The 14323-nt window shown below is 42.3% G+C and overlaps 1 protein-coding gene across 5 annotated transcripts in view; it reads left to right on the forward strand.

Moving 5' to 3' along the window:
* Positions 1-573: 573 nt before the first annotated feature.
* Positions 574-14323, forward strand: part of LOC6501911 (mucin-5AC) — a 34359-nt gene continuing 20609 nt past the window's right edge. For all 5 annotated transcript variants that reach the window (XM_032452231.2, XM_032452232.2, XM_032452233.2 and 2 more), the window contains exons 1-2: positions 574-695; positions 1436-1583. In XM_032452231.2, coding sequence (XP_032308122.2) covers positions 589-695; positions 1436-1583 — 255 coding nt within the window. In that variant the 5' untranslated portion in view covers positions 574-588. The remainder of the gene's footprint in view (positions 696-1435; positions 1584-14323) is intronic.

The raw sequence follows: 14323 nt of genomic DNA on the forward strand, positions 1-14323 counted from the left end.
AAAAATCAACCTGTTGCAATATTGGGCACTACAAGATGATCCAAAAAGCTGGGGGCATTATCTACCAATGTAAAAACTGTGGGTCGTATTTATATTTTACTTTCATACGAATTTCTCTGAACGATTTCACAAATTCGATACTTTGAGTGTCTTATTAAGCGTAAGACCCGAAAGATTGGTGGTTTTTTTGAAACAAACTCTTGGAGCAATAGAAATATTTTTTTAATCCAAAAGGTTAAAAGGATTTATTTTTTTAACACTTATGGCTCTTTCACAATATTTTACTATCCCTTGAATTGTGGTCGAGACCTATAGGCCGACTATGCTGCTGCTTTGATTTTAACCACAGAAACAGCCCGTAATTGATAAGTTTTTTGGCTGCTGGTGGTAATCATCATAACTTCATTACAGCCCACTATTACCAGGAAATTTTGTCGTGTTTACTCTGGTATTAATTATTGGGTCCAAGAACAGAAGAAACTGGCCAAGCTAACAGCTCTTGGCCTGGCTAACAGACCCCATCGTTAACAGAGTGCTTTTGCGGCAGCGCAGCAACTCGTTTTGGCGTTGTTAGTTGCTGCTGTTGTTATGTCGCATGTTGCTGCCGTCTGGTTGCTGTTGACTGGTTTCTGTTGGCTGGTTTCTGTTGGCCAAAACGGCAACGGGCCCGTCAGTGCAGCGGCGACTCTTGAACGGTATTGTTGGCTTAGCGGTAACTCGCCACTACGGCGTGAATACTAAACAGAAAATAAAGCTGCGGTGCTGTTACTTATTTTCAATTTTTTTTCTGGAACTTTTCCATTTTGATAAATTTTTTTATTTTTTTTTAATTTGTTTCTTGGCATTCAATTTTCTTGCGTGTCTCGAGTGAATGTGCAAAATGTGCAGATAGGATTCAACTGGTGTTGTGTGGATTTACTTTTCGATTATTTGCTATTAACATTAGCGGGCTTAAAGACTAAAAAATAAAAAATGAAAACTGAAAAAAGGCGCCGCCGCGGATGGCCGAAAGTGAAAAACTGAATGCGCAGACGTGTGTAACATGGTTTTTACTTTCGGCCTGGTTTTGGCATCCCTTGCCTGCTTTTGCTGCCTTGGCTGTTTGCTGGAAGGCGGTGGACCATTTAACCAAGATCTGTGCAGATTGCATAAAATACAGGCAGCAAAAAAACGAAGACTGCTGCCATTTGGATAGTCTCTTTTGCCTCAAACTTTTGCCTTGTCTTCGTATTTTTTTCAGTGTACAGCTCTACCCAGTTTTAGCCGCAACAAACAACAACAGCAAAAATCACAGACCGCACTTAGCCCATTTTTCAAAGCAGTAATATTTAAAAAAAAAACTAGAAAAATGCAGCGACAAACAAAAATCTCACACTAAATCTTTTGCGTTATTTTTTCCTCCTCGCCGTTGTCGTCGCGTTTACTCCAACAACAGCAACAACAATAACAATAACAAGAAGAAGTCGGAAAAACAGCAACAAGAAGGGGAGCAGCAGCTACAACATCCAATTTGGAAGCCACATATATCCCAAGGAGCCTTATATTGCCATCTCGACCAGCAAAAAGCCGCCAAAATGCTTCCGGTAAGTGGTTGCAACTTGCAACTTTGCAGCAATTGAATCGAAAAACTCGCCAAGAAATCATTTTTATATCGCCTGCTGCATTTTGTACGCAATTAGCGCAAATCTGGCTGAGAGTCGTAAATTTTTAGACCAGCGTTAACCATTTCCTGGCACCCATAAGGGGGCTAACAGGGGTCCCGACAACCTTGACGGGATTGGGCCTCAAGTTGTAAATCGAAAGTGGTTGTCCCTGACAGGACTGCCAAGGACAGTCTATGCGTTCAGGAAGAATCGAAGCCTTCGAGCCATTAAACTGGTTCTGGGATCTTCATCTTTGAATATATGTACCTACCACATATCTGAATTATTCATCGGAGTTGATTTCGATTTCGTTGGCCCGGTTTGACTTGTTGATATTAAATGTCTCTCTTAGATGATTGCATAATTAATGTGTGACACATCGCGGAATGGAATTCTCGCCATGAGAAAGAAACGAGTGTTTCCTTCTTCCAGCTTCCACTTTAAAGTTTGATTATAGATTTTTATGTTTTTTGGGCAATAAAATTTGCTTGATGAAAAGATGGAAAACTACAGATTGAATATGATTTTAAAGTAGTTCTGTCATAGATTAAATCTAGATTAGATTACATCATAGATTTATATCGGCTTATAACGTTTTTACAAACTTCGAGTTACATAATCCCCAAACTTTTACCCCGATTAACACCTCTGATTGCACTTCCCATGCTAATTGGGTGCAAAACTTTCAAACACGAAGCACCCTTAATTTAGAGGATACATATCAAAGACATTGCACGCATTTTAAAGATACAAAATACTCACACCACTCGCATCCGTAGATGTAAGTAAATCAGTTTTTTGGACCCACAAACGATTCTCAATCGCAAATTCCATGCAAATTTAGTTGCGCATGCGCTGAAAACTCGTTTAGGAATTGTGGTTTTTATAGCCTGGGTTTTGTTGTTTTTGTCGTATTTTTGCCTGAACTTATTTTTGCCACGCTTTTTTTCGGTGTCTTGTGTGAGTAGGCGAACGTGTTTTGGCGACAAGTGCTCGATAGCAGATGAGTCTTTGGGCTTGGATAGTAGGGGGCTCCATCTCCAATCACGTCAGGCCACAAAAATGCGTGAGAAGAGGAAACCTGGCCGAGGTCTTTGTCTTAGCCAGGCGGAAATCGAATTGGAACTGTACGTCTGTGTGTATTAACCTAACTAAGCCCAGCCCGCTTGCTGAAAATTGCACATTCATGCACCTGGAGTGCAACAAGATTGTAGCCAGCATCAACGCCAACGCAGTGGCATGCCGCACCCAAAGACAATGACAGTGAACTGGGCCCCTGAGACGATCCAAAAGCAAGCCTCAGCCAAAAACAAGCTGGAAGCGTAGTCATCCGACGAAGCATCTGATATTTGTTTATAATGTATCCACAATTCCACAGTTTTGCAAAGTCCCATGGAGTCCCTGTTCCTCGATACAATGATCATTTCTAGTTGTATGAACTAAAACTGAATAGACTCATTCATAGACTTATGCTTATTGAATACAAGAATAGAGCTTTTCAATATCCCAATGGTAGGAAAATAGTTATTCCAACAGCTAATTTTACGAATATATTAAATCTATATAATTTTGACCCCCTGGAGGTGCCACATCCGCCTCGCATCCGCGTAGCGTCCAAAGAAAGAGGCAAATCCAGATTGGCAAATCGGAATTCGCCGCTGGCTGAAAGTGAAACCCGGCAACAAAGGCTTGGAACGACAACAACAAGAGGGTAAAAGTGAATGTATTCGCGACCCTGTAGGCCGCTAGCGGGGGGTATGGGGCTGACTAGGATGTATTGGTGGGATTGATGCGTTTTGGCATTTTATTCAAAAAGCATTATAGAAGACTTAAGTGGGCCCACAAGTCGGTCTCATTAAGTTACCGGTTTTCGGCTATGCGGTTTAATATTGGCCTGAAATGCCAGCATTCCCAGTCGCATCCACTGCAATTGCTTTGGTAATTGTATCTGTCAGCTTCACAGACACACGTGCATCTGGAGGTATCTGCTCTGCCTTCCTTCAGCAGCCCCATTGCAAAATTTGCAATTTTTGTGCTTCTGTTGGATTTGTTTTTGCTGTCGCTGCTCTGCTCGTTACGTAGGAGGCGGCCTCTGGAAAAGGGGGGTTTGGTTTGGCAAAGCGCTGGCTTAGGACAAAGACATGCTCCACAGACCGCTGGGATGATTTGATTTCATGGCAACAACTACCCGACCTGGCTGACGGAAAAGGGCTCAAGTGGATGGAATGCTTGGGGAGACATTGATTTGGGGAACATGCAAATCATTACTACGCCCCTGTGAAAAGGGGGCCCCGTTGAAGTCGATTTTGGATTTAAGATTGGGTTTTAGCCAAGTGTTGCCTGCTAGCCAGACTTACCACACTTGCCAATTAAAATATATTTTTAGTCATGATCGTACAATCGTTTCATAAAATATACAGTTCGCACCCTTGAAACATAACTGTAAATTCACCTGACAGCCTCACGCATACCGAACCCAAATAAAATATACTACATATACAAATCACCAGAGTATGGGTGATCTTACAGACCTACTATACATACATATATTATATTCCTCCATGTAGCGGTTATGCAGCCTGAAGGTCAACCTGTTTTTATTCAGTCACTGAGAAGAAAAAAGCAAAAGTTATAAATTAATTTATTAAGCCAGAGCACGACCACTCTCCGCATCTAAACTCGTTTGAGTTTGGCCAATACCTAATACCAAATACCCAATGGACAATAGCCATAACAGAAACAATAACAAAACACTTGCTGAAAAATTCCTGAGTCTTGAGTCTCGCACCTCGAGTCTTGGCCGACAGAGACTAACTGACCCCCAATTGGTATTTAAAAGTCTTGAGCGGCAGAATTCGAAGCGACAAAATTAAAACACCGTGTGTATGCTTCGGAACTTTATTTGTGACTGAGGAAAAATTGATATACATATTTTCTTATTCTCTATTTCTTAGAGTGGGACAATTATAACTACTCGAAGATCTCTTTCTCCTTCCTATATCTATAAAAGCGTGCATTGTAACATACCAAAGTATACAGGGTACTTTATTTTCTACACCCTTCCTCAATGCAAGCTTGTTTACAAAACTAAATATCAAAACAAATTAAACATATTTGTAAGCTCTTCGTGTTTCGTTTTAGGAAGATTTTTTGTCAAAATATCTGCTATCATTTCGGTTGTACATTTGTATTTTAACAAAACTTGCCCTTTCTTAACAACGTCTCTAACAAAATGATAACGTATATCAATGTGCTTTGTTCTGGAATGATGAACGGGATTCTTAGTTAGCGCCTGCGCACTCAGATTATCCCCATAAACGACGATCGGGGTGTCGTTGTCTCCGCAACCAATTTCCATAATCAGCCTTCGCATGACTATCGCCTCCTTAAATGCCGCCGATAGTGCCATGTACTCCGCCTCGGTACTGCTCAACGCCACACTTCGCTGCTTTTCCGAACGCCAAGAAATCGGACCACCTGCTAACAGGTAGATATAACCAGTATAGGACTTCCTGTCAAGCCTATCACCTGCCCAATCCGCGTCCACGTATCCACAGAACGATTGACCACATTGTCGGTAGTGTAGTTTCTTGTCAATCGTAGATGAGAGATATCTAAAGACGTGCTTTACGCCTGCCATGTGTTCAGCATGCGGGTTTTGATTCCGTTGTGCCAATTTTGACACTGAATGCAATATGTCTGGCCTTGTTGTAAGAGCTAGCCACATAAGCTCTCCTACTACGGACTGATAAGAAGTAGGATCCACCTTTTTGCATTGGGGACTTGTGCAATCTACTTGAAAACCAGGATCCAAAGGTGTCTTCGCCGATTTGCAAAAATCAATCCCATGGGTATGCAATAAGTCCTTGATATATTGCGTGTGCCCTAAAGTAATTGCTCCAAGATCACCGTCCCGTTCGATTTCCATGCCCAGGAAATGGTTAAGTTGACCCTTGTCAACGCACTCGAATGATCGTGAGATGCTGCTCTTGATTTTTAGCAAATCCTCGTGCGATTGGCTGGCTATAAGTATATCGTCAACATATACAAGGATTAATACAAGATTACCTTCTCCACAATGTTTGTACAAACATGGCTCGTTATCACAGGCAACGAATCCCATATTAGTTAACACGCCATTTAGCTTCTCGTTCCAGGCCCTTCCGGATTGCTTTAAACCATATATTGCTCTTTTCAGAAGCAATACCTTGTCAGGATTTGTTTCATCTGAGTACCCTTCCGGCTGCTTCATGTAGACCGTCTCATTCAGATCACTGTTAAGATACGCGGTGCATACATCCATTTGATGAAGATGTAGCTTGAGCTCAGCCGCCAGTGCTATAATAAAGCGCACACTCTCCAATCGGCATACCGGCGAAAAGGTTTCTAGGTAATTTACGCCAAACTGCTGGGAGCATCCTTTTGCTACCAGTCGAGCCTTGAAACGTTCTATTTGGCCATCTTTATCACGCTTCACGTTGAATACCCACTTGCATCCAATTGCTCGCTGATTTTTGGGTAAATCAGTGATTTCCCAAGTCTGGTTGGCAACTAGAGAATCATGTTCTCTTTCCATGGCTTCACGCCACTCCTTTGCATATTTACTCTTCAGCGCCTCTTTGCAAGTTAATGGAATCGGAACATTTTCCGAAACAAGGGCGCCTAGTATATTGTACTGCTTCTTTGGGCGTCCAGGTTTTCCACTCCGAATGATCTTAGGACGACCGGGGCCCCTGCGTGCCTCCTCCACGACATGCTCACTTTTTTCTTCGGCACTCTCGTACTGATCTGTACTCTCATCGGAGCTGCCGGCGTCGATGGATAAGTCAGAAACGATTTCTGCATCTCCGGGTCCCTGCTGCTGGTGGGCCTCCTCCAGTTCCTCCAGATTGATCGTCACAGCATCACCCTTGGATGCCACGTCATGATGTTCATCAAATAACACATCTCGTTTCTCGACCAATTGCCGAGTTGATGGATCATATAGTCGATAACCTTTTGCTGCCACAGAGTACCCAACCATAATGTACTCTTTGCCTTTAGGTTGAAATTTGCTGCCCTTCCTCGGACCCTTGTCCAGAGCAACTGCAAGAGATCCAAAAACTTTTAGGTGTTGTACATAAGGTCTCTTACCCGTCCACGCTTCCATAGGAGTCATACTCTCTAATGCGCTAGTAGGGGAGCGGTTTCGCAAATAAACCGAAGTGTTGACAGCTTCTGCCCAAAACTGATCTCCCAGTCCCGCCTGGACCAGAAGGCATCTTGACATCTCCACTAGCGTACGATTTGCCCGTTCCGCAACTCCATTTTGCTGGGGAGTATACGCTATTGTTAGCTGTCTGTCGATTCCATGCTGCCTCAGACATTCGTCAAACTGTTTATTGACAAATTCTCCGCCATTATCACTCCGCAGGCATTTAAGTCTTCTTCCTGTCTGTCGCTCCACCAGGTTCTTGAAATCGACGAATTTGGGTAGCACCTCATTCTTCCCACGCAGGAAGTAAACAAAAATCCTTCTGGACTTATCGTCAATGAACGTCAAAAAATACTTGGAACCTCCGAGGGACAATGTTGGGAAAGGTCCACAAACATCTGCATGTACTAGATCTAAAATCTCCTTGGCCCGATTACTTGTTGCTGATGGAAAGGGTTGAACATGGATTTTGCTAACCATACACGTTTTGCAACTAATATTCTCTGGCAACCGAATATTATCTATCCCTCGAACTATCCCTTTGGATACCATCTCTTTCAAGCTAGAGAAATTAATATGTCCATATCTCTTGTGTAGCAAAATCCCATCTACAGCTGACATGGCAAAACATTTGCTGCGACCACCCACAAACAAATACAAGTTGCCAATCTTTTTGGCTTTTACTATGCATTCTCCATCTTGCATCACCTTGGCATTCTCTAAGTCAAAGGTCACCTTGCATCTGTTCTGGACAGCACTGCTCACTGAATAGAAATTTCCGGTCATCTTCGGAACGTAAAGAACATTTTTTAGTGTCAACATGCACTGGCCTGTCTGTATCTTGACGTCACCTATACCTTCTGCTTGAAGGAAACCAGCATTGGCAAGTCCGATCTGTTCAGTGTGTTTCTCAAACTTTGTGAATAGCTCTCTTTCGCAACACATATGGCTTGTTGCGCCACTATCCAAACACCATGTTGAATTGTCAATGTTGTTGACGTCACAGGCGTGCAAAAGGCTGCTTTGGCGATTCGCCACATTTCTTGATGCCATGCGGTGATCTCCCTCACCCTCATTTTGACACTGGGACTTAATGTGTCCTTGTTCACCACACTTGAAACAAACGATATTCTTTCTTTTCTTCTGCCCATAGGTTTTCGTCTGTGAGTTGTGTTTCTGCGTTGCAGCGAATGCCTTAGTGTCAACTCGTTCATCTGCTATTCCTTTTCTTTCGCTCTCCTCCTTTAACTTTATGGTGAGAACTTCGAACGAAGGTAACTTATCTCGTGTCTCCATAGCGACCACGAAATGTTCAAATTGCTCTGGAAGGCTTGATAGCAAAACGATAGTGCGAAGTTCGTCGTTTAGCTCTATTCCAACTCCAGTTAGACCATCCAGAATTTCCACAAATTCACTTATGTAGGTCGTCATACTCTGCCCTTGCTCCATCCGTTTATTAAGCAATTTCTTGTACAACTGTACCTTTCGTACAGGTCCGCTTGGTTGATGAACCTCCTTCAACTTGGTCCATGCCTCCACAGCCGTCAAGCAATTCTTGATGTAGGTCAATTGAGATGACTTTACACTCAATGTTATTGTTGCCAACGCCTTACTGTCCAAGGCCGCAAACTGTTGTCCTTCTGGAACATTTGTTTCAGTTAGCTCTCCAGACGTAACACTCCACAAACCGGAATGCACCAATACAGATCGCATCTGTATTTTCCATGTGTCATAGTTCGTCTCCTCTAACTTATCAATTTGATAAAGAGCACTCATTGTTCTTAATATCGAGTCACACACCGAATAACTTGAATTCTCCAGTGCCTGGGCCCATAACCTCTTGAGCGGCAGAATTCGAAGCGACAAAATTAAAACACCGTGTGTATGCTTCGGAACTTTATTTGTGACTGAGGAAAAATTGATATACATATTTTCTTATTCTCTATTTCTTAGAGTGGGACAATTATAACTACTCGAAGATCTCTTTCTCCTTCCTATATCTATAAAAGCGTGCATTGTAACATACCAAAGTATACAGGGTACTTTATTTTCTACAAAAAGAATGTGACTGCATTTGCCACCAGGCCGAAACGAAACGGCTCTAAGCTAAGAAAAAAACAGACAAGAAACTGCTAAAAAACTGAATCAAAATGAACAATGGACTTTAATTGCCACAAGGATGGTGGTCAAAAACAAACAAATGGACTTTGTTGACTCAATTGTCAGTGGTTTTTAAGAAAAAGTACAGAACAATAAATTAGACTAGCTTGGAAAAAGGTTTTATGCGCAAACTCGGCAACTATTTTCTCTGTCTAAAAGTGAAATCTGTGAAGTGAATTTTGATATTTAATTAACAAATGTCATTATTAAATAAGAAAGTTACCAATCTTCCCTTTCAGTAATTTTTTGCCTCTATTTTCTCTAATAAAAATCATAATTTGTTATCAAAAAATCAAATTTAATCGAGCCGAGTCACGTTTCGATCTAATTAAGATGATTTTCCCGGTCATAACCCTAGGAAGATCATGAAACCGCCACCTGGACCCTCAGTGCGCATGGCGCTTTTTTCTCATTTCAGTTTTTCATCTTAACGTGGTTTTTGCTGATGCTTTGTTACCGGATGTATTCTGCTTTGTTTGGTTAAACAATTTCGACCGAACGAAATTGAAAGGGGCAAGAAGCAGCCACCAAAGCTAGAGCTAATAAGAAAAGGCATAAATAAGTTGTATACCAAAGCTGTGTTTAAAAGGGCATAAAGCTTACGCAAGACCTCGCCTCCGATGGAGCTTCTTCCGTTGGTTTTTAGTGTTTGGATTTCATTGTTCAGTTGATATGACATAATTGGTTCAAACGAGCGAAAGAAATGCTCGCAGCTCTTTACAACTCTTTAATTTGACCACCAGCTATAGAGACAACAACAACAAGGCATAAAAGTGAAAAATAAAAACGAAATTTAACAGGAGATGAGGTGGTTTATAACACCTACCGTTAGCCGCCTGCTAATTTTGCTTCGTTTGCCAATTATCGGCCACTACAATGATTACTTCGAAGTTAATGCGATGAGACTTTTTATCGATCAACCCTCGGAGAGAGGAGCCGGCAGGGGGTGCCCCTGGCGAGGGGCCAACTTTCGATTTCACTTTCAAGAGACGGCTGCAAATTACGCACCTTCCGCACGCACAGAAAATGTCATTGCCTTGAAAAACCATGAAGTAATCTTATGGTTTATAATTCCCAACTGTTACCAATGCCATTCATTGCATTTTACAATTCTCAACTGGTTCTGGCTGCTGAAACTGCTAACAAAATAATCTATCTGAAACGTTTGAGCACTTCTCCTGAATAGCTTTCTTTACTACATTAGACTTTCTGGTATTGACTCACTAGCAGATTTTGACGATGTCGTAAATTGCGCCAGAAGTCCACCAAAAATCAAAACAAAAACAGCTCTTCACCCAAGAAGACGATGAAAATTTGTGCAGACTAAATGGGGTTTTGGGGGAAACTCCACCGATTTTCTGTTTTTCCTGCCAGGCAAATCCGAAGCCGGCCATCGCAGGTGTGCAGTCGGAGTGGCAATTAAGCTGTGATCAAACATTAATTATGGTATTAACCTGTCAGATGGAAGGGGAAAGTTTATGGTCAAAACAGCCACTGCTTGGCCAGGAGATGTCAACGAAAACCACCAAAAAGTTGTGGGAAAATACACTAAATGGCTAAATTAGAGTATTAGCTGTGTTATCTTATCTTACCAAGCAAAACGAAACTAATTAAGAAGCTCAAAAGTCACTTATAAATTTAGTTTCGCTCAGTAAACAAGTTTTTTTTTTGCACTTTCGCCAAACATCTGTACTCGATATGCGCGGATTTAATGGGGAAAACTGTACCATTAACATAGCCAAGTGCATATTGATAAGCCTTAGCCCACTTACTAAACGACATGATGTCTCGTTTGTTTTGACCAATCGATTGATGGAGCTCCTTGACATCGAAGCTGACACTTCAAAGAGCTGGAAGCGGTTGAGCTGAACTGAAATTATGTGGCGAAGGGAAAACAGAATGCTTTGACATTTAACGTTGTGCGGAGTCAGTGATTCATCTACTGAGCAACCGGAATTCGAAAAGCATAGAAAGAATGTATGCATAGAAATCGAACATTGGCGAAACCAATTCTGGCAGGGTCCTGGCAGTTCAACTGCTTAGATCACTCAAGCCTTAAATTGAATTTTCACGCTGCATCACCACCAAAGAGGGCAATGTTTTGATTGGACAGGAAAAATGACGGGACATGAGCTTAAGTCTGGCAAAATAAAGCGCGAAAAAGGGGCAATTATGAGTAATCGAACACACTATCCTTTCTGAAAGTTTGGGCTTATTATTTCTGCCCAGAATTAAAGTAGGAAGAGTATCAAACTATGGTTGTCGATGGAGTAGTGCTGGTAAGTGGGTCAAAATTGGGTGGTCAAAAGAGCTGGAAATTCAGCAAAATTGAAAGGAATTAAAAGGCAGCCGACGAGAAATATTTGGCACGTAATTGGATTTAATGAACAGCCCATTGTTGGGCTCGTGACGTGACGAAAACAATGATAGAACGAAGATCTCCATCCACTATCTCCATCTCCGTTTTTATCTCCATCTTCGGTTTCTAAATTTCAAGGCAATGCCATTCGAAAACAATAGCTTCGCCGTATGAACTTGAAACTGCACAAAGTTTGGCCAAAAGGCAGAAACCGAATTTTCAGAAATGCAAATTTTGACATCGATGCATTGACGTTGGTCGGTGGGAGGGGATCCACGCAACATGCACTCTTGTCAAGAGCCAAAGATGCGGGACTAGTTTAGTAATGAAATGGTTTATCAGTTGTCCAGTTTAGACGGCAATTGGCGGCCCCATTGGTTTATGGCTCAATTGTGTGAGAGCTGGAAAACCGCTTCGCAGATCGTTTCTTTTTTTGGCTCTTGGCCGCCGTTTGCTGACCCATTGCATCCAACGATCCGGCTGAGAAACAGCGAATAAAAGATGGACATAATCTCACCCCAACTTTTTCAGCATCCGGCGACATCAACTTTCGCTTTTCTTTGCGATTTCGGTATTGGCTTTTGGCTCCTGTCTCTTGTCACGCCAAAAGGCGATTAATCTGATACAAGGATGGTCAGGAGTTGGGGCCAACTGGTTCCCTAAGCGGAGTCAATGACTGGGTGGCTTCTGCTCCATAATTGGCATCGCAAGTGCGAGTGTGCACCACTAATTATTCCCATGCCAGTCCAGTAGCTTTCCACTCTTCCCAAAATCAAATTCATTGGATTAATTGATGGAAACCTCGCACGTGAGTGCCATCCCAAGACTTGAGTGTTTTCAGCTACCACTTTTAGGCAGTTGTTCTGTCGTGTCTCGTGCTTTTTGGCCTATTCAGTTGTTAATTGAAAGTGCCTTGACTGACTGAGACTCTGAAAACAGTTCGCACGCTAATCTCGGATGTTGGCCAACAAAGCACAGTATTCGCACGACATAAATCGCGGCCAAAATGCAAAAGTAAATGCATCAGCTTATCGGCCGATCTGTGGCATTATTGTGGCCCGTTTTGTTTTTGGTCAGACACTCCCACTGGGCTGAGTCGGAGTCGAAATAGCAGCCAGGGCCGGTGGATTTTGGTTTATTTCGGCGTACATGTGGAGTGGTTCGGAATCCCCGAAAATGCTCAAATGTCAAAAGTTTTGTTTACAAAACTCTTCAGTTACAGCTTCAGCCTGAGTTTAAGTTTCAGTTCCAGCTCAGGGCACACCCGAAATAAAATACATGAAATGTTGGAGGGCTCACGGGGCGTATACGCAACCCACTTACCAAGCCATTGATCTCTTCGGGCCTTCTTGCTTTTGTTTTATTTCTTGGCTTATTTTGTTTTTGGATTTTGTGGGGCGTTGACATTGTGACGTTGGTACCTGAAACGTGACATGATGTGCAGCACATTCTACGTGCTACAGCGGAAATTTCCAGTCAATGCGGAAAGGGAAGGGACCAGGGACGAGGGGCAGGGGGAGCGAGGTGAGAAGGGGAGAGGCTGCAGCGTTGGACCTTCTTTGAATTTTAAGTTGTATGCTAAAGTTTACAGCGTTTTTCTTTATCCCTTGGTTCTTAGTTTTTTTTTAGCTCCGACAGTTTCCAGCCAGTCATGATTTTGGGCCAAGCGAGTGTGTGTGAATACGGGATTGAACGAGTGAGTGCGAGTGTTGGAGGGTCTGAGTGCACGTGAGTCTCAAGCTGCAGCTGCTAGAGCGGCGGGTATTATGAATAGCCATTGCATTATACAGGGAGTTTTTTCTGGCCAAGATTGATGGCCATAACAAGACTCGCAACTCACCAAAAATTCATGTATGGTTCACAGCCAGAGTATTCATTGTACTCACAGCTGCCAATGAGTCATTAACATTCCATTATCTGACCTATCATATTCAAAACTGTCTGCTGTAATTAAGCCATGCCGAACGCATAAACGCATAAACATGCCAACACCGTTTCAAAGCCAATCCTAACTCTAAAAAATTCGCATATTTATGTTTATATATAGATTTATGAACAGCTAGGCATTTATGGTGCTTCAGCGTGCGCTCAATTAACTCTAATTAAATAGAGGGGGTGACTCATTTTTCAACGAAAGGAATTCTAGTTCCCGCGCCAACCACTTTCAATCGCGACTGATCACCAAAGTGCAATCAATCTCTCGTGACCCAAGTTCTCAACGGAAAGAAGAAAACCTGCTTCCAATTCCAACTAGTCGAAGTCAAACGGGTCTCGCCGATTCAAGGTTAAATCCAGATTTTATGCAAACCAACTGCAACGCCGAAACTGCAAGTATAATGTTATACGCAACGTTTCTGCATATTTGTGGAGTGTTTTTTGGGTTTTGTTTTTTAGTAGCGTAACGCGATGACTTACGTAACCCATCCAGCTGCATTTTATAAGCGAATAAATATGTGTAAATGTGCCACACACACACAGTTAAGTGTTGCAACTTGTCGCAGTAGCAACTGCAACAGCAGCTTGTCCATAAATTGTGTGCTACTAGCTGTAAATCCGGCCAAAATTGAGAACGGTTTTGGCCTGCCCTGCAGCAACTTAGGTTGCAAGTTGCAGGTTTCTTCTTGGTTGTTGTAGTCACAGCAGCAACATCTACACTACCTTACTGTACTCGGCTCCGATTTTAATTGCCAGCCACAGAAACAAGTTGGAATTGAAAAAGGCTAGAAAAACTGAAACAAATCTTTGACTTGTCTTTCAGGGCAAGTGTGGCCAAGACACTTGGAAAAAATTACTGTAATTGGAGCATTTTTTCGATCATTACTTTGATTGTTTCCCCTCATGACTTACTCTTTTTCTGTGTATTTTTTCTCTGTGTAATGTTCACTGTGCGTAAAATCGGCAAATTTGTCAGAGCAAACGCTGGCCAATCAATGCGAAATGTGAAATGCGAATGCTCATGCGCATTGT

Source organism: Drosophila ananassae, chromosome XR (genome assembly GCF_017639315.1).
Source record: "Drosophila ananassae strain 14024-0371.13 chromosome XR, ASM1763931v2, whole genome shotgun sequence".
NCBI lineage: Eukaryota > Metazoa > Arthropoda > Insecta > Diptera > Drosophilidae > Drosophila > Drosophila ananassae.